Below are 21,675 nucleotides of genomic sequence, written 5' to 3'. Positions count from 1 at the left end.
TCAATGGAGACCTACTTCCTCGATACGAGACAACAATGACGTAAAAATTTATGTGAAAATAAGCGGTGTCAAGGTTTGCTCGTTGCTTGAATAATTTGTTTATTCGCAGAAACTGTCCACATTCATCTTTAAGTTAACTTCAAAGAAAAAACAGTACAAACAGTAAAAGTTCCAATGAAATATGAAAGAAAATAAAAATTGTATCGAAAGATAACAACAACAAACTCACTTCTCTTAATTATTTATCAACAATTTGAATCGCGAATCAGTCGCAGTTTCTATCTGTACTTTTAGAAATGATTATAAATCCACAAAGTACAGTAAATTATAAGTTAGACTTCCTGGAACATTTTTACCTTAGCTCTCGAAAACTGCGGCTACTCCTGCAATATTTTCTATCAGCCTATGGGCTAACTTAGTATTATTAGTAGCTATGGGCAACTCAAAAAATGTTACAGATAAAAGAAACTTCAATATAAAATCTTACCAGCATATGGTTCCTGATGTCATCATACACGATGAGTTGAGAGAGGGTTTCAAGGCCGTGCCTCAGGCCGAAGAAACTGCCACCCTTGATAGTAGCGTTGATCCTGTCACTCGAAGCAGCTTGCACTCGGATGAAGTAGCTCTCGTCCATGTCCAGGGAGAATTCTGTACGAAAATATTCATCACATGTATTGATTTTTAGTTATTATGGTCCATTGATATGGATAAGTCAAGAAAGTTGGAGTGACGATCTTCAAAAGATTGCAGGAAGAATTTGGAAGTCTGAAGCTGATTGGACGCATAATAAAACGTTAGGTGAGGTAAGGAAATGTTCAACTAGTCTATCTTTGTAAGTACATTGAACAGGCTATAGGTAATAATGGAGTTAAAATAACGTGACGAATAATTCTACCTACGTGACTGCCGAGATATTAAAATTCCTACCGTTAATTCAAGTATCAAGCATATTCTGTCTTTATTGTCGAAAAAAACTTCTTCCACAAAAATAAATCATGCATCCAACAGATTCAAGACAATCACACATTTGAATGGAGATTCCTTCAGTCGAGTTACTGGCCATTGTCGCCTACCATTGTCATGGTAATCATAAATCCTACGCGTGTTTTTTCTCCATTCTGTTTTCATACACCATTAGACGCGGTCATTGTGTTTGTTATACCGGTTTTATATGTTATATATAAACATTATGTCACCTTCAAGGATATTGACCTCACTAGCGGTACTTACATGTCGTTTAGTATTTATATAATACCGGCTATGTTTACAAGGCGTGTAGTAAATAGGTTCGTTCTTCGGCGTGGAGGTAATATTTCCGGAAAATGCTACTTCGACTAATATTTTATTGTCGTGAACTTAATTGCTGCGTGTGAAGTCTCAAGTTCGATTCCTAACACACGCAAACTATTTTTTACTAGTTGTGTATGCCCATAGGCTCGATAGAATGGTATGGAAATAATTTTCGATACAAGGCTAGGTATTCAAAAAGTAGACACGTACATGAGAGAAACAAAAACTCTCAAAATAATGTAGGTGCAAGATCTGTTTCTATAACACCTACTCATCGAAACCTAGGGTGCTGTGAGAAAAAAATAGAACAACGTGACGTGTGATATCTATACAATAACTTTGATATCCGTCGCTTACGGCAGTGACGAACATTCCCACATATGCAAGGGCATATGTCGTAAGGATGTATTGCTAAGATATCATCTTTGGCATAAGTCCAAAACTGCACATATGATGATGCCATTAAGTTTATTGTTTGGGAGATATCCGTACTTCCATTGGTAGGCAATAGAGATCGTTAATTGAATAAACCGCTTCAAAAATAAATCAAGTTAATTAATAAGAAATTCAAGAAGTAGTCAGCTACACCTCTAAGATAAATGTACCTAAAACCAAACTTAATAGCTGTTTACAAACACAGGATCTACTTAAACCGTGTGACAAATTATATATTTCGCAAATGTCGCTCGTCATGCTTGCGCGCGGTTTCCTTTAGAAAGTCAACAAAACTTGGAACGAGTTTCAAGAGGAGGTTGCTCAGGATAAACATTAAAACTTCGCAGTGTAACGCAAACATTTAAAGGGGCTTAAGATGAAATTATTGATAAGAAAATTTAAGATGGATTTCATGAACATTAACAAAGGAGATTTTGTACACGAAAATGGCACGACATGTTCTTTGTTTTAATTCACCCTTCTACTCAGATTATGCTTATCAACCATATCATCATCACGAACATATTATCCATTGCACTCAAACACATGACCTAAGGATGGATCATAGGACCATTTTTCCACATTCACACTACAGCCAAACAATTCTTGAAAATATAAATATTTTAGTTTGAAGATTGATTCCAATAAACCAACTCACCTCTGACATCAGGGTTTTCATTGACCAGGAGTACAGTCACCGCCTTCCCGGTAGACTTCGGGGAGACACCACGGGGGATCGCCATTGACACCAAATTCTTGAACCTCTGTGAGGAACGTTGCCATTAGTCATCATACATAGGTATGTTGTCTAGTAAACTTGGATCCTAGGATCAAAGGTTAAGTAAGATAATACAGTAAACAAGATTGATAATAGGATTTTCCATAGAGATCACGACCACAAAGTTTCGATAGTCACTAATTATTAGTGTGACCTAGACAAAACATGTAGTGGCATTCTTGGTAGTTATAAAGAGAGACTGGATGTCGTTGTAAAAAACAAAACTATTATTGAAGACTAGACCAAACACTGTTCTAAAATTGACCTTCATTGTGCCATTGGCAAAAACAACGGGAATAGGAATAGCTGTATATGTCAACTGATGTCGCTAAGTATCTTTCCCGTACCCTTGGAACTAAGTATGCAGGATTTTCTAAATCGGTACGATGACGAACAGATAGATCTCCGGATGCTATTGTCGGTTCAAACGAAGTTTATTCCTCAATCCAATGAGGTCAATTGAAAAGCGACACTAGATCATAATATTAATTTAGATAACAATTATTATGCTTGTTATAATTATATTTACTTGTTATGATTGTATGTATCCAATCTTAACACTGATGGACATATGGTCTGTAACAGTAGCTATAGAAAAATCTATTTTTTCGACATTGAATACTCACGTTACCAGCGTCTTTCATAAGATCAGCGGACCGTCCTTCATTCGCCAGCTTGATGTCAATGTTGTTGATGTTGATCTTGGATAAGAAGTTGCCAAGATCTGTCTCTCCAGTTGGCTTCGGCCATAGTAGACCTGCAGAAGAACATGCAAGTGGTTAAAAACTTAAGCGAAAAATAGTGATGAGGGTTCTCTTGATACCAGATATCACTAGGCCCTGGGACACATCTTTGGAAAGGCTGCATTTAAAGGATGTAGGATCCATGTTGTAAAATTTTCGGCATGATGTAAAAATACGCAAACCAGTTCTTGTTTACCCAAACTCAAAAATATTGACATCCTGCAGTGTCAACATTTAAGGAATTCAATATTTAATGTTTAAAATAAACCCTAAATAAACACCTGCATTAAAAACCTGTAAATTCTCAAAAAATAAGACCCAAAAATAAGGTGACAGGAATTTAATTGCTTATTGGCGCTTCCCGGACCCAAAGACCATAAAAATACCACTCTTATTTTCTTTATTGCAAAATTTGCATAACCGAAACTCCCGATTCAGGTTCAAAAGGGTCAAAGCACTGTGATATTTTTGCGACTTTTGGGATCCCAATTTAGAAATGGTCATATCTTTCCTTAATATATCAGATAACATTGAGGCCCATTATCATTAAACCTGACACCAGAAATTTTAATCCTCAAAAATTTTAAATGTGCAAATAAATGGCTCTTAAAATGGTTATGGTTCTTAAAATACCATCATGTAGTAATGTATTTCAAAGGTCCTAAATCCTTGCTGACATCTGCCTTAAAACACAACGGTGTTAAATCTCACACGCAGCAAGAGCAGACAAGTACTGTTCACATAAATGTAATTAATAATTAATAAATTGTAATTATAATGCTAAGTACCTAAAACAAATGCATCAGCTGCTTATCTCCTAGCACAATCAAAGGAGGGAAGCGGGTCATTATGGCGTTCCCGATAGGCAATCGGTGCACTATGCAACACTGCATGTCCATAACTGCGTACAATAAATCATTCAAAACAGGGACAAGCTTGGTAAGACTTGCTTCTTAGAAGAAAAGTTAATTCATAGAATACTGGCTAGCTGTAAAAGATACCATATTCGAATACTGGTAAAGAAGAATTAGGTATTTTTAAACTAATGAAAACAACCTCACAGCTTTGGGCCAGTGTGAAAAATAAATGGCCCAATAATTCAGTCTACCTTGCCATGTTACGTGCCAGCGAGTAAGTACCTTATAATATGCTACCGTCGTTTGATCAAGAAAGCGTAAACCTTTATCGTAGCAAAACGATCGAAGATGATTGATAGACTGTAGTAGGTACTCAGTACCTATCGGCCAATGAACCTAATCAAAATCCCGAAGTAAACAAAACAGTCAACAAAGAACTGCATGCTGAATGTTGATAGCTTTTAGCAAAAATAAACACTTAAATTAATACATGTTTTGCGGATAACAGGTTTATGTCAGGTATTCCAAAACACCTGCCTAACTATGTATAAGTGTGTAAGGAGCTTCAGGTGCAGTCCTATCCTCTTTATTGGGGAAATTGACAAATTATCCTTTGAGGCAGAAAGGAGGTGTCAAACTGAAACCGACCCATGTTCTTTTTGAAGCCCTTCGTGTTCCAGAGCCGAAGTAACTCTTTCGAACCCTCCCGTAACTACAGATTACAATTCGATAGGTATTCACATACAACAATCGTTTTAATTTCACGTCACATAATCGATTAGATTGACTGACAGACATTTTTTTGTCGTCAATAAGGTATTGAACTCGAACCTTTAGATGCATAATGGAAAAACTATGAGTTCATATTTATGTATCATAAGGCCGTAATCATTTTATCGATACTTTTTATCTGTTTACCTTAGCCTGTCCTGTATTGTTTTCAAAACAAACAAGGTGTATAATATCGATACAGATATTCAATATAGGTACTTTAATCATTCGCAATACCTCAGGATTGAGATAAGATTAGCAGATAGCAGATAAACCTAGGTCTAGCTATTGGAGATTTGTTTAATAAATCAGCCTTGGTAACTGTTATTATTTACACTGGAGAATAATAAAAGTGAAAAAGTCTGCTGGTTCGATTTTACAATGCATATTAGTCATCACTAGCCTTGACACTCCCTCTCAAACCGTTTGTGCTGAATGTCAAATAAAACTGCAAAGCTGCAGAATTATGCGGTCTTCCCCTCTTTTTTGTGTCGTTTGGGTTCAGAACAAAATATTTTATACTTAGTTAAAAGACGAAGACATTTTGCAGATCTTACAAAATGCTATTCAATGCGAGATGGTGACAGGATAAAAAGGCAAAATGTGTCGCCCATCGGGTCAAGGGCAAAATATAATAAAAGTCATGCAATTTAGGAATAAAAAAAAATTCAAGCAATTGTTCCAAACATTCTTGAAATTGTGCATTTTCCAATCACAACAGACGAGGATGTAAACACATTTTCTCGTGAAACCAGGACAAACATTGCGTCTCTTACGCTTGCTGAGAATTGCCAATGGGAGTTTTTTCAGCAAATTAAATAAACCTCCTAAATATTATGTATGACTAAAATACGTCCAATAACTTTATAATTGTTAAAAAAACTGTACATAACCCATGAAAAACGGAGCAATATCATAAATCTGTAACTTGTCCTGTAATTGGCCGATAAAATGACGTATTTCACTTTCGGTGTATATGTGTTCAGCACAATTTATCGCGATTTATTTGAATGCTTATGTGAAATGCGAATCACTTCTTATTTTTAGGGTTGCGTACCCAAAAGGTAAAATGATACAACAAACGAGATTTTATTGTCCGTTTTATAAATAATGGTACGGAACCCTTCGTGCGCGAGTCCGACTCGCACTTGGCCGGTTTTTTTCATATGCGGTTAAAAGTGGAAGATTTATACCCACCCGCAAGTAGCCTTCGCGTGAGGTTAATATTTTGGTGATAAGGACAATTATATATTTACACGAAAAAAATATTCTCGTTACAATATAGGTAAGGAAACTGACCATATTCAGTGCAAAACATCTTGCAAGCCTCCAAGCTGAGAACAGGGTCCTTATTCTGAGGGTCATTCCGGGTCTTCACACATTTTCTGTCTTCGCAGGACCACCTCCACGGAGAAGGGTCTTCGGCGGTAACACTATAATAAAAACAACAGTTTAAATATGAAAAGAAAACTATGACATCACGAATGACAATGTTTATTGTGTCTTCACTCAAAAACTAAAGAACGGATATTGATGAAAATATAACTTAAACATCAAAAAAAGATTTAAATTTCTTTTTATTCGGATAGGGAAAGTATTTCCCCAGGGGATACAGGTGAAACCGCAGGAAAAAGGTAGTAAAGTAAGTTGTATAATAAATACAAGGTCGGGAAGTCGGGACATAATTATCATCGATTCGTTTATGATAAGTATCTCCAAAGTTAGATAAACCTAAATGCTAGACTCCAGTATAGGAAATGTCAGTTTTTTTCTGATTCACAAAATCTGTACTATTATAAAGCTGAAGTGTTTCTCTGCATGTTTCTTTTAATCTCAGAACCTATTGAATAGAGCGATTTGGAAAATTATTTCAGTGTTATCAGTTGCCCATTTATCGCAGAAGGGTACATTTTTTTTATCCGGGTGCACTTAATAGTTCTCACGAGATGTACCTAGGTGAAACGCTAGCGGAAGCTAGTATGTATGTGTCATACGTAATAGGTATACTTTGCAGTAACCACTATCAGTGAATCGATTATCCATTTGCGTTCAATTTAAGACTTAAAGACGCGTCATTATAATCGAATAATACCTAATGCTAGATCATAGACCAATTTTAATAGATAGACCTTCTTAGCTACCTAACAAGGCATCCTGCCGATAAATCCGCCCACTTCTGACATTGAAACGGGTCACATTATATAATTGAATAAGTTGTGGGTTGATAATTGTATGCAGACGTCTATGGCGCTTTCCCACCGTTTTTAAGTGCCATAAATAAGCCCGAGTCAGGATATCCCGGGATCGTTAAACTGTTTTGTGACCCGTAGGGACACTAACGGATGTAGGATACTTTCAAAACTGGTGGAGTGAAACGTATCACCTTGGCATTGAAGTTTGTGAATGTTGGGTATTAACTGGTGAACCCGACCAAGGGCGGATCCAGCTTCGGCGCCAGGGGGGGGTCACACGGTCGTAGTCGTAGCGAGCGCGAAAATTTTTGTTCAGGTCGAGGACTAAGGTTAAAAAAGTGTTTTTGTGTAGAAAATGGTCCGAGCTGAGCGAACGCGATTTCTTGGACATAATCACAGCAGCGAAATTGAAAGAAGCGCGAGCGAAGCGAGCGCGAAAATTTTTTTTTCAGTTCGAGGACTAAACGTAGATGAAAACGCTTTCTTGCCGTATAACAAATATACACAAATACAAGAAAGCGCGAGAATTTTTTCAGGTTGAAGACTAAACGTTTGAAAAGTATTGTGTACGCAGAAAAGGGCGCGTACGTTTTTTATTGCAGCAATAGTAAAACATTTTCTGTGAAAACTTCAACTGTCTTACTATTGGTAAGGGTTCATGAGATCAGGGCCGTCTCTAGCTCATTTAACGCCTGGGTGCAATCGTCACCCAAGTAGGTAGGTAAAGGACTTAAAAAATGTTTCCAAATCATTGTAGGCTCAAACTGTTGGCCAGATTTAAGTTATGAAAGTCGAGACAGGACAACGTAATTGTAAAAATTTGCGCGAGCAAAGCGAGCGCGCAAATTTTTTAATTTTGGGACACAAAAAGTTCATAAGTTTTAAAGCGCTGTAAAGTAACAACCCGGAAGCGCAAACTGTTTTGTTTTTGAGGACTCCATTAATATTTTTTTCTCCTATATTTGACTTATGAAGTTATCAAGGCAAGGCAGATATAATATTGTGCGAGCGAAGCGAGTGCGAATTTTTTTGAGCCTACGACACAAAAGCACCTGATTAAGTACATTGTAAAGCAACAAGTAGAAGCGAGCGCAGCGAGCGCGAACTTTTTTAAATTATTCGTTTGAAGACTCACAAATCAGACTGGAAATAACGTACAAATAAAAGGGAACCGTGAATAGAGCGAGTGACATTTGTGTTAGTTGTTTCGGTGCGTCAATAACAATAATAAACAATCAGAAATACAGTACAGACATAGTCATTTTCTCGCGAGCGTAGCGAGCTAGAATTTTTTCACTTAGTTGGAGGATGTTAAAAGTTAAAAATAATCAAAATGATCAATCCAATAAAGCGAAGGCGACTTTTTTGTCAGTATCATGATACAATGTGAAACTTCCTTATCGAACGGGTGTAATTTCTTCGAAATTTCGTAGTGGTGGGGCGTCCCGCGGCGCCCCTGATATCGAGGCGCCCAGGTTATTCGCACACCCTGCACCATAGGTTAAGACGACCCTGCATGAGATGCTGATGTCTGATGTAATGTAGACAACCCGGACAGCGGATTCTTAGTAACAGGGTCCCGTTTCCTCCTTTTGGGTACGGATAAAGAGTAAATAAAGAATAGAGAGCGAGCGTTGCGAGCACGAAGTCTTCAGCAAAACTACTCTACCTGTAACTATGTAGGTATCTACATACCTATTCACTCGGAATAAAAATTATCTTATACTTATAACAAAAACATAAAACATCGTGTTTAATCATTTCAATTATTGGTCCTCTTAAGTCCTGAACCTGGCCCAGGGGGGGGTCATGACCTTGTGACCTACCCCCTGGATCCGCCGTTGAACCCGACAGCATGCTACTACATAGTTTATTTTTTACTACTTTTTTGGGAATATTTTTGCTCCACTTTAGTTTTCACTTTTCAAGCAAGTAAGTAACTAATACTTATTTGATATAATTAACACGAATTAACATTGCATTTGCTGTGTGTTACCCATAAAGTCTATCAGATCATAATAAAAGGACGCCAAGCCAAATGCTACCACACTAGTACCTACTACAGTATTTCAAAATCCTAACTGAATTTCAGAAACACAGTTGTATAAATACATTTCTACGTTCGCTTTCATAAGTTTTTAGTAACAATGCGTTACGCGCTAGATCTATTTTAGTTGTGAACTTTCGCAACTAACTAAGCCAGTGTCATTGACTGTAAGTATTACGTTTATTTATATCAAACGAACACAGATTTAAACTAGGTCCATATAGCGTGTTGTGTTGAATCGAAACTGCAAAATTTTTATTGGACCTCCCAAAAAATGAGGTTCTCAATTCGACTTCAATTCATGTAAATATTTTTTGCTTATATGTACCTACAGCAGTATCTACAGCTGAAGAATTTGTTTGTTTTGTTGGTTGAACGCGTGAACCTCGGGAACTACTACTGGCCCGGTTTGAAAAGTGTTTTAATGTTAATAATAATCCATTTATCGAGATAAGCTTTAAGGAGTGTTTAGATCAGAGTCCTATAAGGAATTCCCAAACCACAAACCGTGTGAAAGCTTGTACCATCTAGTAGGTTCTAAAAAATAAATTATTTGTAGTGAGAAAATATTATCACCAACCGGTATTACATGATTACTGATACCCTGTTACATATAGAAAACTAGAATAACTGGTAACGAGTGGAGAAAAGTCATTCACTGCGACGATCGATTACAAATACAAAGTAAATTATGTAGCTATAAGGAAAAGTATTTTCTTTCATATTAACTAAGAAAGTTAATAGCGAATTTTTTTATAATTATCGAATGTTTGTCTGTTCACGAAAAATTGGGCTTACTTAATTTTGTGTGAAACAACCAATAATACATACACAATAATACATAAAAATCTAGAGAGCATATCTATCATAGAGTTAAAGCAAGTGCAAGTGCAAGTCATAAATTGTCTTCTTGTATTAAAAAAACACTTACCATAGTGAAACCAGAGCTAAGCACACCGTGTATATGCAGAAATTTTGAAGCCACATCTTTATCTGCAAAGAAGAAAAATAAAGTTTAAAACTTAAGTACCATTAATTAACTAAGTAGATAAATACTGTTTTTGATTTCGTTTGTCCCATTCATCCCTGTCTTCGTCCCCTACGAACGAGAATTTTCAATAATACTAAGTTAATCATTTCCGAAGACAACAATTTCCTGAGATTCATACCATCCTAGGCTGTACAAACTTCACCCGGAAAAGTTCAAATTCCGGTTTGTTCCCACTAGTTCTACCGTAGAACTAATGGGAACTTTTTTTCCCACTAGTTCTACTATATGAGATGTAACAAAATAGTAGAACTAGTGGGAATTATGGTTTTTATTGGTATTCCCACTAGTTCCACTGAACATTGACAGTAGAACTAATGGGACATTTTGTTCTACTAGACAGAAGAAGTACAGTCGACGGCCTGGGTGACATCTCGCCGTGTCCGGTAATCTGTAGTTGTGATTTTTTTCAGAGCTCAAAATCGATAGCAGTCAGAAAAACTTAGATTTTTTTCATAACTTTCAGCAAAAGTCAAATGTTTTTCTTTATAAAAGTACTAGGGCAGCAGAAATAATCCTTTTGTTCATCTGATTTTATAACACCTCTGTGGTGTTGTTTAAAAATCAGATATTGATATTCATTTTCAATACTACATTAAATTATACAAAATTAATGTAGTATTGAAATTATTTAAAAATACTTGTTGATTGACTGTTTGAATTGCAGCCCTATGATTAAGACAAATAAAAACAAATAAAAATAATAGCTTGAAAACACGCTTTAAAAAAATACAAAAAAAAATTAAACACTTGTCAATTTTTTTTACAAATTATGACGTTGAACTAAAGTCCATTTTGTAACCACACTTTACTTAGACAAATGTTCAACAGATGTTTAACTTTTTGTAAAAGACTTAGTTTCCAACACAACACTCACATTAAACTAACTTTTTAAAGCGTGTTTTTTTTTATCAATGTCTGATTATTAAACACCACCACAGAGGTGTTATAAAATTAGATGAACAAAAAAGATTATCTACTCCTCTCTAGCTCCTCTTCATTTCTGCTGTCCTAGCACTTTTCTAAAGAAAAACATTTGATTTTTGTTGAAATTCATGAAAAAAATCTAAGTTATTCTGACTGCTATCGATATTGAGCTCTGAAAAAAATCACAACTATCGGCCGTCGACTGTACTTCTTCTGTCTAGTAGAACAAAATTATGTCCCATTAGTTCTACTGTCAATGTTCAGTGGAACTAGTGGAAATACCAATAAAAACCACTAGTTCTACTATTTTGTTACATCTCATATAGTAGAACTAGTGGGAAAAAAAGTTCCCATTAGTTTTACGGTAGAACTAAGCAGTAGAACTAGCGGGAGCAAACCCAAATTCCTACCGCTTGCAACCACAATACGTAATACAATTTGCAGTTGACAGAATTGGGCAATGCGGAGGTATCTTTCAACTGCTACAATAGGTTTCGAAGGATCTAGGTGCTTACCAGGATAAAAAGTAGCCTATGTCTCAGGTCTCAGGTACATATAGGTATACCCATTTAAATTAGGTCAGTATTTCAGCAATCATAATATTAAATTAAGAATTGTAACTAGCGCTCACGTTTAATTTACATTAAATTTTAAATTTTGATTTAAGTGAACCTAAATGAGCCAAAAGCAGCTCAAATCTCAATGATGACAACCGACCGAAAAGAATGAAATATGCAGACATTTCCTATGCTGATTACATTAAACAGCCATTAACGACATTGGCTTTGAAAGATTAATTAAAAACGTAAGTATAATCGATTTACTATCCTAAATCAATTAGCTAGAGCATACTAGCACACTGCAGACTAAACAGTCAGCCAACAGTTGGCCCAATGGTTGTTTTTTTTTAGTTTTTAGTCGATTTGATACCGGTCAAATACATCATCGTTGTTATGTGTGCTCTCTCATACATCTCCGTACTTATCAAGCGCCCGACTATACTGTCGGCCGACTAAAAAGTTTGCAGTGTGCCGGTACCTACTTTAATGTGCTACTTGGATACTAACACTTTTCACTGTTTTTAAACAATGTAATGTCGTCAATGATGTAGTAGGTACATCAGTGTGATACAGAAAAATTACGCGAAATATGAAATTCACGGTATTGGTATTATTAATAATTTTATATTTAATAGTTAGTTTATGCATGAATAAATAACAGTAAAACAATGTTATGATTATATTATGATAACGATGATATTTAATAAATGCACATAAATAATTATATTGATATTAAAAAATATAGGTAGGACCCGAATTAATCTACGAATCTAAAGAAAACACGTTCTACCGTTATCAATGTAGCTAATATGACCAATTAAAATAGTATTTTAAAAATATAGGTAGGTACCTATTCCGTTATTTTCCGCTTCAACAGCTTTTTTTTTTATTTCCATAAAACGATATAAATATAAGCATCGGAATTTACTTCTATTAAACTACTCGTACAACGATCACCTACTAATCATCTCAAAAGATTAATCAAAGGAAATAATATATCAAAGGATTAATTGAACTAATTGAGAAAGATACTCCGTGTGAATAGAGCGGGCCTTATCTATTAAATAGAATCTGAAGGTGGGCACGAATCGTATACATTTGATCCTTGGAACCTTCACAACTACTCGTGTTACGGTGGATTTCTATAACCTATCCACTGATTTGCTAACAGAGATCAATTTTTACAAGTTATTTTAAGATCTCTCTGGAATCGAATCCTTCTGTGGATATGAGAAATTTTAGGGCTCGAATGACGAACATTAATGGTGCACTTTTATCGGCTAGCAAGTCCAATTTGACAAATTCTTTCAGTCATTATTATATTAGGTAGCCTATTCCGAGTGTACCTACACAACAATTCTCACGGAACGAGGGTCGAGCAACTTTTAACTGGTTTATTTCAAACCCAAAAAAGTTTTGCGTCTAGAAGACAAAATATCGTGGACTTCGATTTTTTTAGGATTTGAGTTCTAGGTTCAAAGTTAAAGCCTATTATTATGAAATGTGTTTCACGATAGTCTTGGCTATTCAACTGACATAAACAATAGACATGAGGTAAACCTAATTGCGTTAGTTATGTCATTCTTAAAATATTTTTTTTAACATTTGAACACCCTATGCCGCCCCCAACATCGGGTGTACCTAAATATTTAGTAGTTTTTGAGATTTTTGTTTGCGATCCACGGACTGAGTGCAAACTGACTTAGTGCTTAGTTTCAGTAGGGATATCTTTTTTAACGCGGTTTCCAAATTTTTTCCTAATATATAGGTATCAAATGCGAAAGTTCGTAACAATGTATGTATGTTTGTTACTATTTCATGCCAAAAATACTGAATGGATCAGAATATCATATACTTAAGCTACTTTTTAGTCATTTGCGGAAAGTAATTCTTGCGGAACGTGAGTAAAACTGCAGGCGGAAGCAAGTACTTATGTAAGTACCTATATCTTCTCTTTAGTGCAATCTAAGTATTTATAGCAGCTACATTTAAGATAAAATGTATTATCGTTTTAACTGTTTTTAACGCAGAACAAAGTTACACGTGTCTCCATGCGCATTTAAATATTAGGACATTGTTTCGAATCGTGTATTGACTGTAGCACCGTTTAAAAACTCAATCATAGATAAGAATAACGACCTTATGAGTGTCGTGAGCAAAAGTAAAAGTAACAGGAATCTAGGGCGTCTAATGTATACTTGTGAACTTACAAAAAAATCGCGGCACGAATATATTGCATAGTATTGCTATGACAGGGCTATGAAATATGTAGGTAACAACTTCATTGAAATGGACATTTTTAAGGCTTAATAAAATTTAAGCAATTAAAAATATTTAAGTTGTTCTCTTTGCACAATGTTTAACTCAACTTATAAAATAGGTAACTTCATGGAATACTGCAATTTGGGTTTTTTCTTATCAAACGTAGTGACGCCAAGAAACACTTAATTATTTTTTTTTATGTTTAGTTAACATAATGTTTCCCGCCAGTTTTATCTTTAACAGTAAACACGAAAAAGTGAAAAAAAAACCTGCGTACCAAATAGATAATAAATAATTATGACGAATTCCGACTATTTTATTTTATCTCAATTTTAGCAAAAACAAAATTTATTCACAAAAAAAATCCACTTCTTTGTTTGTGCCAGATAAAAATAAATAATTATCTTATGGCATAATGTATAAATGCTACTTTTCTTTAATAAAACCTATAAATAAATAAAATCAACGAATACCTATAAACACCATTAACACTTAAGTAAATACTAAAATATATAAATACTTATGCAAATAATTAAGTATTTTAATTTTCCCGCAAAGATAATGAGTGCAGGGGTATTAAAGACCGCCCCTTACTTTTACAATCTTTCAAAAACATAATTTAAGAAATTAAGGTAACTTTAATTTATAAAATAACTTCGTAAACATAGCAATATATTCGAATACGCACCAATTGAGCGGCAACGTCCACACTGCTCCGATACAGCTGGAACAGTGGCTGAAGGAGAAACGATTTACCGCTCATGCAAACCGTCAACAAAACTTGTTTGTTGCTTCTTGTTTTTGTCGAGCAACCAATTGCAGCCTTTGCTTCCTTAACTTATGGCTTACGGGTTATTCATATAATAAATCATATGTTTATGAGGTCAACAAACTTTCAAAAATAATATGTTTGTACTCTAAAAATGTTTCAGAAAAAAACAAGATTATACTACAGAGTACAGCTTGTACGTTTTGCTTTTCAGGGAATAAATCACCACAAAAAATCGAGCTTTGTAGTTGAGTTACCGAAAATTCCCATATATTATAAGCGTGCCTCGATGCTTCGAGCCAAAAGATGAGTTTTCACGCAACTAAATTTAAAAAAACACTTACTTCAGTTTGACAGACGTCAAACAAAATTGACAATACATTGATTAAAATCGAAACAAAAGTGAAAGATACGAAGTTATTAAACTTTATTTTAGTGTGTAAACATGACAAGTGACATACTTACGTTTTATTAAAATAGAAGGAAGCTTTTGCTGAAGCTACAATGGATCCTGCTTTGCTTCGGGAACGTGAAGCTTTTAAGAAAAAGGCCCTTGCTACGCCGAGGTACGCTGCATCCTTGTGTTGAACACGGTTAGCTCACGGGTACTACTCGCACCGCGCCGTCACTCGCGTACTTTCTCTCGCTCCCACACGCGAACACCAACAAACCCAATCATCAATTTACTTCATAATAACTTTGGAAAAACTATTGAGAATGATTGTAAACTTTTATGTGACCAGTTATTGCTCAGCATCTTGATGCAAATGTGACGTGGTTCGTTTACCCTCTGTAGCAGCGTTGTTTACTAATGTCAATATCAATTTTGAGTTTTCTTAATTTTTTAATTTCATTTTCATTATTTGTCTTATTTAAATTCCATTTTCATTATTTGTCTTATAATCTATTATTAATTTCAGTATCGAAAAGAAGAAGAGAGATGACTCCCAATTTAAAGATGACAGCAAGAAGAAATCTAAGTCATCAAGCTCGGTCAGCACTGGCCCGAAGCTTGATGCCTCTAAGTAAGTACTAATATGTTCTACACACAATTAATATAGCATATGTTCAGCACTAATATTTACTCATGTCTTAGTTGTGATTGAAACATAAAAGAGATTTGTAACATGTGTTGTTTATAAAATAGATTATTTCTTTAAACTAATTGCAATTGGCAACTGTGAAAGCCAACCTGCTTGTTATTCTTTTGTTTTGTTAATTTATACACAGAAGCTGTTGGTGTTCTTTTGCTAATAAATAGATAAATAAATAAACTATGCTGTACAACACTATAGCCAATTACCCATATGAATACTTATCTTTAATTTCCAGTTACAAAACGATGTCCGGGAGCTCCTCCTATCGGTTTGGAGTGCTCGCCCGCATAGTCAGACACATGAGAGCAAGACATCAAGAGGGAGATGATCATCCACTGACTCTCGATGAAGTCCTTGATGAAACTAACCAGCTGGATGTTGGCAATAAAGTCAAACAGGTTTGTAATCCTTTATCTATATATATAAAAATGAAACCCGCTTTCCGTTGTCAAGACATAACATGAAAACGGCTTGACCGATTTGGCTGAAAATTAGAGGGGAGGTAACGTAGACCCAGGAGAAGGTTTTAGAATAGTTTTTGTCACCATCCGGCTACAGGACGCGGGTGAAACCGCGGGCGAAAGCTAGTTGTCTATATATTCTCTTACTTAATAGCACACTGCAAGTCACTGTGACATTTTTATCATTGACCATCCATACAACTCAATTATTTTATTTTCAGTGGCTACAAACAGAAGCACTCCAAAACAACCCTAAAATAGAATGTACTCCTGACGGAAAATATAATTTTAAGCCTGTTTATAAAATTAAGGATAAAAAGTCTTTATTAAGGTAACTTAATTTATTTATTTATTTATTTATTGACACACCAACGACTTATTCACTAACACATTACATTAGGTATTAAGTTATATTGAATGGCGTTGCGGTGAATTCGTCACTTATAGGCGTGCACAGCACTTCTATAATCATGAATGAGGAAAAAATAAAAAATGGAATTACATGATGAAAAAAAAATTAAAACAATAACAGATACAGTAGGACATCACATTAATAGCAACAATTAAAATTTAGAGGATAAGATTGAAATTGGTAACAAAAAATATACATTATAAATTACAAAAAAAAAAATAATAATAATCAGTTGTACAATATAAAATGCATTAAATAAGGTCACACAAATTACCCTTTTGTGAAAGAAATGAACAATTAAATCGATTAACAACTGAGGATGTTACGTATGAATTCATTCAGACTGTTTGAAAATATGTCTAAATTGTTAGTACGCGTGATTAGCTTGTTGTAGCTAGACAAAAACCGGTATAAGGGAGCTGAACGACCAAGATTAGTTCTTTTTTTTTTTTTTAGGCATTTTAAATGTTTCTGTTTTAAAATTGGATCTAAATGAGGTACGGCGGGGCACAATTAGACTGATCTCCGATAACAACTCCGGTACATTCACCAAATTGTGGAGGGTCTTATAAAGGAAAACTAAATCTGAGCACCTTCTTCGTTGCTCCAAGGAGCTCATCCCAAAATGGCGGAGCCTTTGAGGATAATCAGCTTCATGATCACAAGTCTGTGATCTGAAGCGGAGGTATCTCGTAAACTTTTTTTGGATGCGTTCTATTCTGTCAATGTGGACACGATACGCGGGATTCCATACAGGAGATGCATATTCCAGTATACTCCTCACCAGAGAGTTATAGAGAACCTTGAGTGTGCCACATGAGCGGAATTCCTTGCAAGTTCTCTTTACAAACCCCGACATTTTATTTGCTTTGGCGACAATAGTGTCGAAGTGATATATAAAGGATAGTTTGCTATCAAGTTGGACTCCCAAATCACGAATGGTATCGACTTTTTGAAGGATTTTGTCGTTTAAGTGATATGCTGAAGGATGTATCAACTTTTTTCGTGTAAAAGTAATATGATAACACTTCTTAACGTTGAGAGTCATCATGTTACTTTGACACCACTCGCGAATTGCGTCCAAGTCCTCCTGTAGCAAAGCAACGTCAGTACCTGATTCAATTTCCTTGTATAGTTTTAAATCATCCGCAAACATTAAGCATTTTGAGTTTTTAATGGAGTGTATGATGTCGTTCACAAAAACAAGGAAAAGAATAGGACCGAGATGCGATCCTTGTGGCACCCCAGATGTTGAGGGATAAAGTGGCGACTGATAACCCTTTATAACAACTCTCTGTTGACGTTGTGAAAGATATGATTCGAACCAGTACAGCAAATGACCATGCACTCCGTATTTTTCGAGTTTTTGAAGTAGAAGCACGTGATTTACTTTATCGAACGCACTACTAAAGTCCGTGTAAATTGCGTCCACTTGCACACCGTAGTCTACGGCTCTGCTGATATCATTAATGTATTGGATTAGGTTGGTGGCAGTGGACTTATTGTTACGGAAACCATGCTGTTGCGTAGCCAATTGAGTTTGAATGAGTGAAGTTAATACAGGACAGACTAATGATTCGAACACTTTCGAGAAAATTGAAAGAAGTGATATGGGCCGATAGTTCCCAACATCATTAGGCTCCCCTTTTTTAAATATAGGAACTACGTGTGCGATTTTCCACTGCTCGGGGAACTTAGAAGACATAAGGGATCTATTAAAAATAAGTTTGAGCGGTAATGCTAAATGTTTGGCACACTGCCTTATGAAATTCGGTGGTATACCGTCCGGCCCTGGACCCTTGCAGATATTCAGTTTTTTAAAACTTTTGAGAACGTCTCGCTCTGTGAAATAATGGCTTCCTAGCGCAAGCTGAGGGTACTCTTTGGACATTGTTTGTGTCGCAGCTGTACCGGTTGGAGATGCAAAGGTGGCAGAAAAATGTGAGGCAAACAGTTTACTTACTTCTTCTCCAGAAGTTGCCATTTTCCCGTTCCAATACATCTCAGATGGGATGCCATTAGATTTGGCTCTCTTCGCCTTAACGAATGACCAAAATGCCTTCGGATTCAATCTGATATTATCTTCAGTGTTAGTGACATACGTTCTGTAACAACTTTTGATCATGATTCTAGAACGTTCCTCCAATATACGGTACTCGTATTTGTCCCTGGGATTTTTGTATTTTTTAAAACGAAGTCTTAATTTTTCCTTTTCGTTGAGGAGTCTAATCAAACATTTCGAGAACCATACAGGAAATTTGTTATTTTGCCTATTATGTTTAGGAACACATTCATCCACTATTCGATTCAATTGTTCGTAAAATACGTCTACCATTAAGTCCACATCTGCCAGACCCGAAAACAAACGTGCCCAATCGATGCTCCTCAACCTTTCATTTGCAAGTACATAATTGGCCTTCCAGAAGTTGTATTTGACAGAACACTTACTTTTTAGTATTGCAGGCGAAATATTTTTAATGGTGATATCGAGAGGAGGGTGATGAACATCGACCAGCGACATTGGATTCTTACATTCACTGACAGATCCACCCTGGAAGTTACATAAGATAAGGTCTAAAGTTCTATTGTAACAGTTCTTAACAGTATTTATTTGCGTAATGCTGTTTGACGACATAAAATCAACCAGTGTGTAGCCTAATCTGTTCGCAAAGTTTCTAGCAATTGTACACGGTGAGTTGCAGAGTGTGTTATCCGTGCTCCAGTCGATGAAACCGAGGTTGAAGTCCCCAGCGATTATTACATCTCCTCGCGCTGATTCCATCACTGCCTCCACGTTGTTCAGGATCGAATCAAGAAGGCCAAGCTGCACAGGTGGTGGCAGATAGGCTGCACAGATGTATAGATCGCCAGTTCCACTGCGGGTTTTGAGCTTGACCCACAGATCTTCAGCATCTGATTCCCATTTTGCCACCCGTGATGAGTCTATCGCCTTAGAAACAGCGATCAGTACACCCCCTCCTTTTTTACTACCAAGAGGAGTAGAAGCTCTGTCTCTACGATAAATAATGTATCGGGAGTCAAATAATTCGCCATCATTCACGGTGTCATCAAGCCATGTCTCTGTTCCAATAATCACATCATAGTTATTAAGTAGTGCGGCTAGCTGGAGATTCTTTAATTTAGTCTTGAGACCTCTGAAGTTCTGATAATAGATGGTGAATTCTGACAGCAAGATCACGGGTTATGTGCGATTTTCGTCCCTTTATAGTAAAGAGACAGCCTCTAGGCTTTTTATTTGCTTAGCTTGTTGTCCGTCGTCCTTCCGTATCAAGATCTTGCCATCTCGAACCCATACATATTTGTATCCTTTTTCTTTCGCGACTTTTCTGGCAGCCGCATGAATTTTTTTGTTTAGGGGTGACAGGTGTTCGGATACGAAGACAGGCTTAATTGAGTTGGCGTACCCAAGGTGTTGCGAGTTAAGTTTTTTGTCGGGGTGCGCTTTGTTGTAGTTCATCACTGAGGTTAGAAGAGTATCCCTCAGGAGCATGCTGCGCAACTTGACGACTACAGCTCTAGGATTACTGCTTTCTGGATCCAGCTTCCTTACCCGTACTACCGACAGGATGTCATCGTCTTTGATGGAACAAGAGATGACATTGCCAATTTGCTGAACAGTTTTAACAAGATTTTCTGCTTTGCTTTCTGGTATGCCATTGATTTCTAAGTTCTGTTGGCGTGCGTGCTGTTCAATCAAGTTCATTCTTGATGACAGTTCAGAGATAGTATGTCTGAGAGAATCGTTCTCCTTGTGAAGAATTTTATTGCCGTTTCTACAGGTTTCGAGTTCGGCTTTCATTCTATCGAACTCTTCACTCATGAAGTCGACTGACTGCTTAAGGTCATTGAACAGTGACTTGATATCACCTAGTTCAATAGTGATACTTTAACTTAACAAACAATATTAGCGCTTTGTTATTCTACATTAATGTTTTGTTAAATTTAAGTTTTCTTCTGCGCCCTTTCCTTACAGATTATTAAAACAACATGATCTCAAAGGTCTTGGAGGCATATTACTGGAAGATGTTCAAGAGTCCTTGCCTCATTGTGAGAGGGCCCTGAAAAGCTTAGCTCAAGAAATTCTCTACATAACTCGACCTACGGATAAAAAGAAAATATTGTTTTACAATGACAAAACTGCAACATTAGATGTAAGTTGGTCTTCAACTTTATTTGCAAAATTAAGTACAAAGCCTGCAAATTGTACCTAAGGCACTTGTCTCACCGGCAACGATTAACGAGTAACGAGTAGAGCTAGAACTAGAAACGAGTTAGTGAGACGCGGGGAGCGAGTGCGTAGTTCCGATATTTGTGTAGCTCGGCTATAAGCGAGTGTGCGAGTGAGGCGGGCGATTACTCCCATCACTCGCTCGCTAGATACGCACTGTAGAGACATGACCACTGGTTGCTCTCTCGGCGTGAGTTCTAAACGCTTGGCGAGTGTCGCCGAGCGAGTGTTATCTTTCATAGCTTTTGTCGCTCAGCGACAAACTAGTGAAGCGAGTGCTCGCCGGCAGTGTGAACAGTCAGCGATCAACTATTTGTATATGCATCTCTTTTGTTCACTTGGAAAGTATATCTATTGTACGTTTCTTGAGCGAGGAAATAGCCGATAGTTAGTCGTTTTCTCGTCGTTGGTGGGACAACTGCCTTATTGTGCCTTTACTTAGTTGTTTTCTCTGAGTAAATAATTCCCCAAAAGTGATCCTAATTACTTGGATTACAGGTTGATGAGGAATTTGTTAAATTATGGCGTGCAACTGCAGTTGACGCGATGGATGACGCGAAAATTGAAGAATATTTGGAGAAACAAGGCATCAAATCGATGCAGGATCATGGCCCTCGAAAACCAGTGGTACCCAAGCGTAAGAAAACTGCTCAAAAGAGGAGGCAGTTCAAGAAACCAAGAGATAATGAGCATTTGGCTGATGTGCTCGAAACCTATGAAGACAATACTTTGACTCAAAAAGGTGTTACTATCAAATAAAAAATATAAGACATA

At 36.4% G+C, this 21,675-nt stretch overlaps 2 protein-coding genes across 3 annotated transcripts in view; one reads left to right on the top strand and one right to left on the bottom strand.

Annotated features, from left to right (window-relative positions):
- LOC110384340 (chitooligosaccharidolytic beta-N-acetylglucosaminidase) overlaps positions 1-15,285 on the bottom strand; it is a 24,606-nt gene extending 9,321 nt beyond the window's left edge. Inside the window, exons 1-6 of one of the 2 annotated variants that reach the window (XM_049840493.2) lie at positions 15,148-15,285; positions 10,048-10,109; positions 6,177-6,310; positions 3,133-3,263; positions 2,387-2,492; positions 488-651 (exon numbers count right to left, since the gene is read on the bottom strand). In XM_049840493.2, the coding sequence (XP_049696450.2) occupies positions 488-651; positions 2,387-2,492; positions 3,133-3,263; positions 6,177-6,310; positions 10,048-10,103 (591 nt within the window). In that variant the 5' untranslated portion in view covers positions 10,104-10,109; positions 15,148-15,285. Of the gene's footprint in view, positions 1-487; positions 652-2,386; positions 2,493-3,132; positions 3,264-6,176; positions 6,311-10,047; positions 10,110-14,601; positions 14,732-15,147 lie in introns of those variants that run through there. The other variant, XM_049840492.2, reaches the window with a different exon arrangement.
- On the top strand, positions 15,107-21,675 carry LOC110384341 (general transcription factor IIE subunit 2). The gene is made up of 6 exons (XM_064037582.1): positions 15,107-15,248; positions 15,603-15,707; positions 16,015-16,177; positions 16,462-16,571; positions 20,647-20,824; positions 21,400-21,675. The coding sequence occupies exons 1-6, from the start codon at positions 15,187-15,189 to the stop codon at positions 21,658-21,660; spliced, it is 879 nt and encodes a 292-aa protein (XP_063893652.1). The 5' UTR covers positions 15,107-15,186; the 3' UTR covers positions 21,661-21,675.

The sequence above is a fragment of the Helicoverpa armigera genome, chromosome 13, assembly GCF_030705265.1.
Source record: "Helicoverpa armigera isolate CAAS_96S chromosome 13, ASM3070526v1, whole genome shotgun sequence".
NCBI classification, from domain to species: domain Eukaryota; kingdom Metazoa; phylum Arthropoda; class Insecta; order Lepidoptera; family Noctuidae; genus Helicoverpa; species Helicoverpa armigera.
The sequence above is the reverse complement of the archived record's forward strand: the minus strand, read 5'-3'. Positions and strand labels throughout refer to the sequence as shown.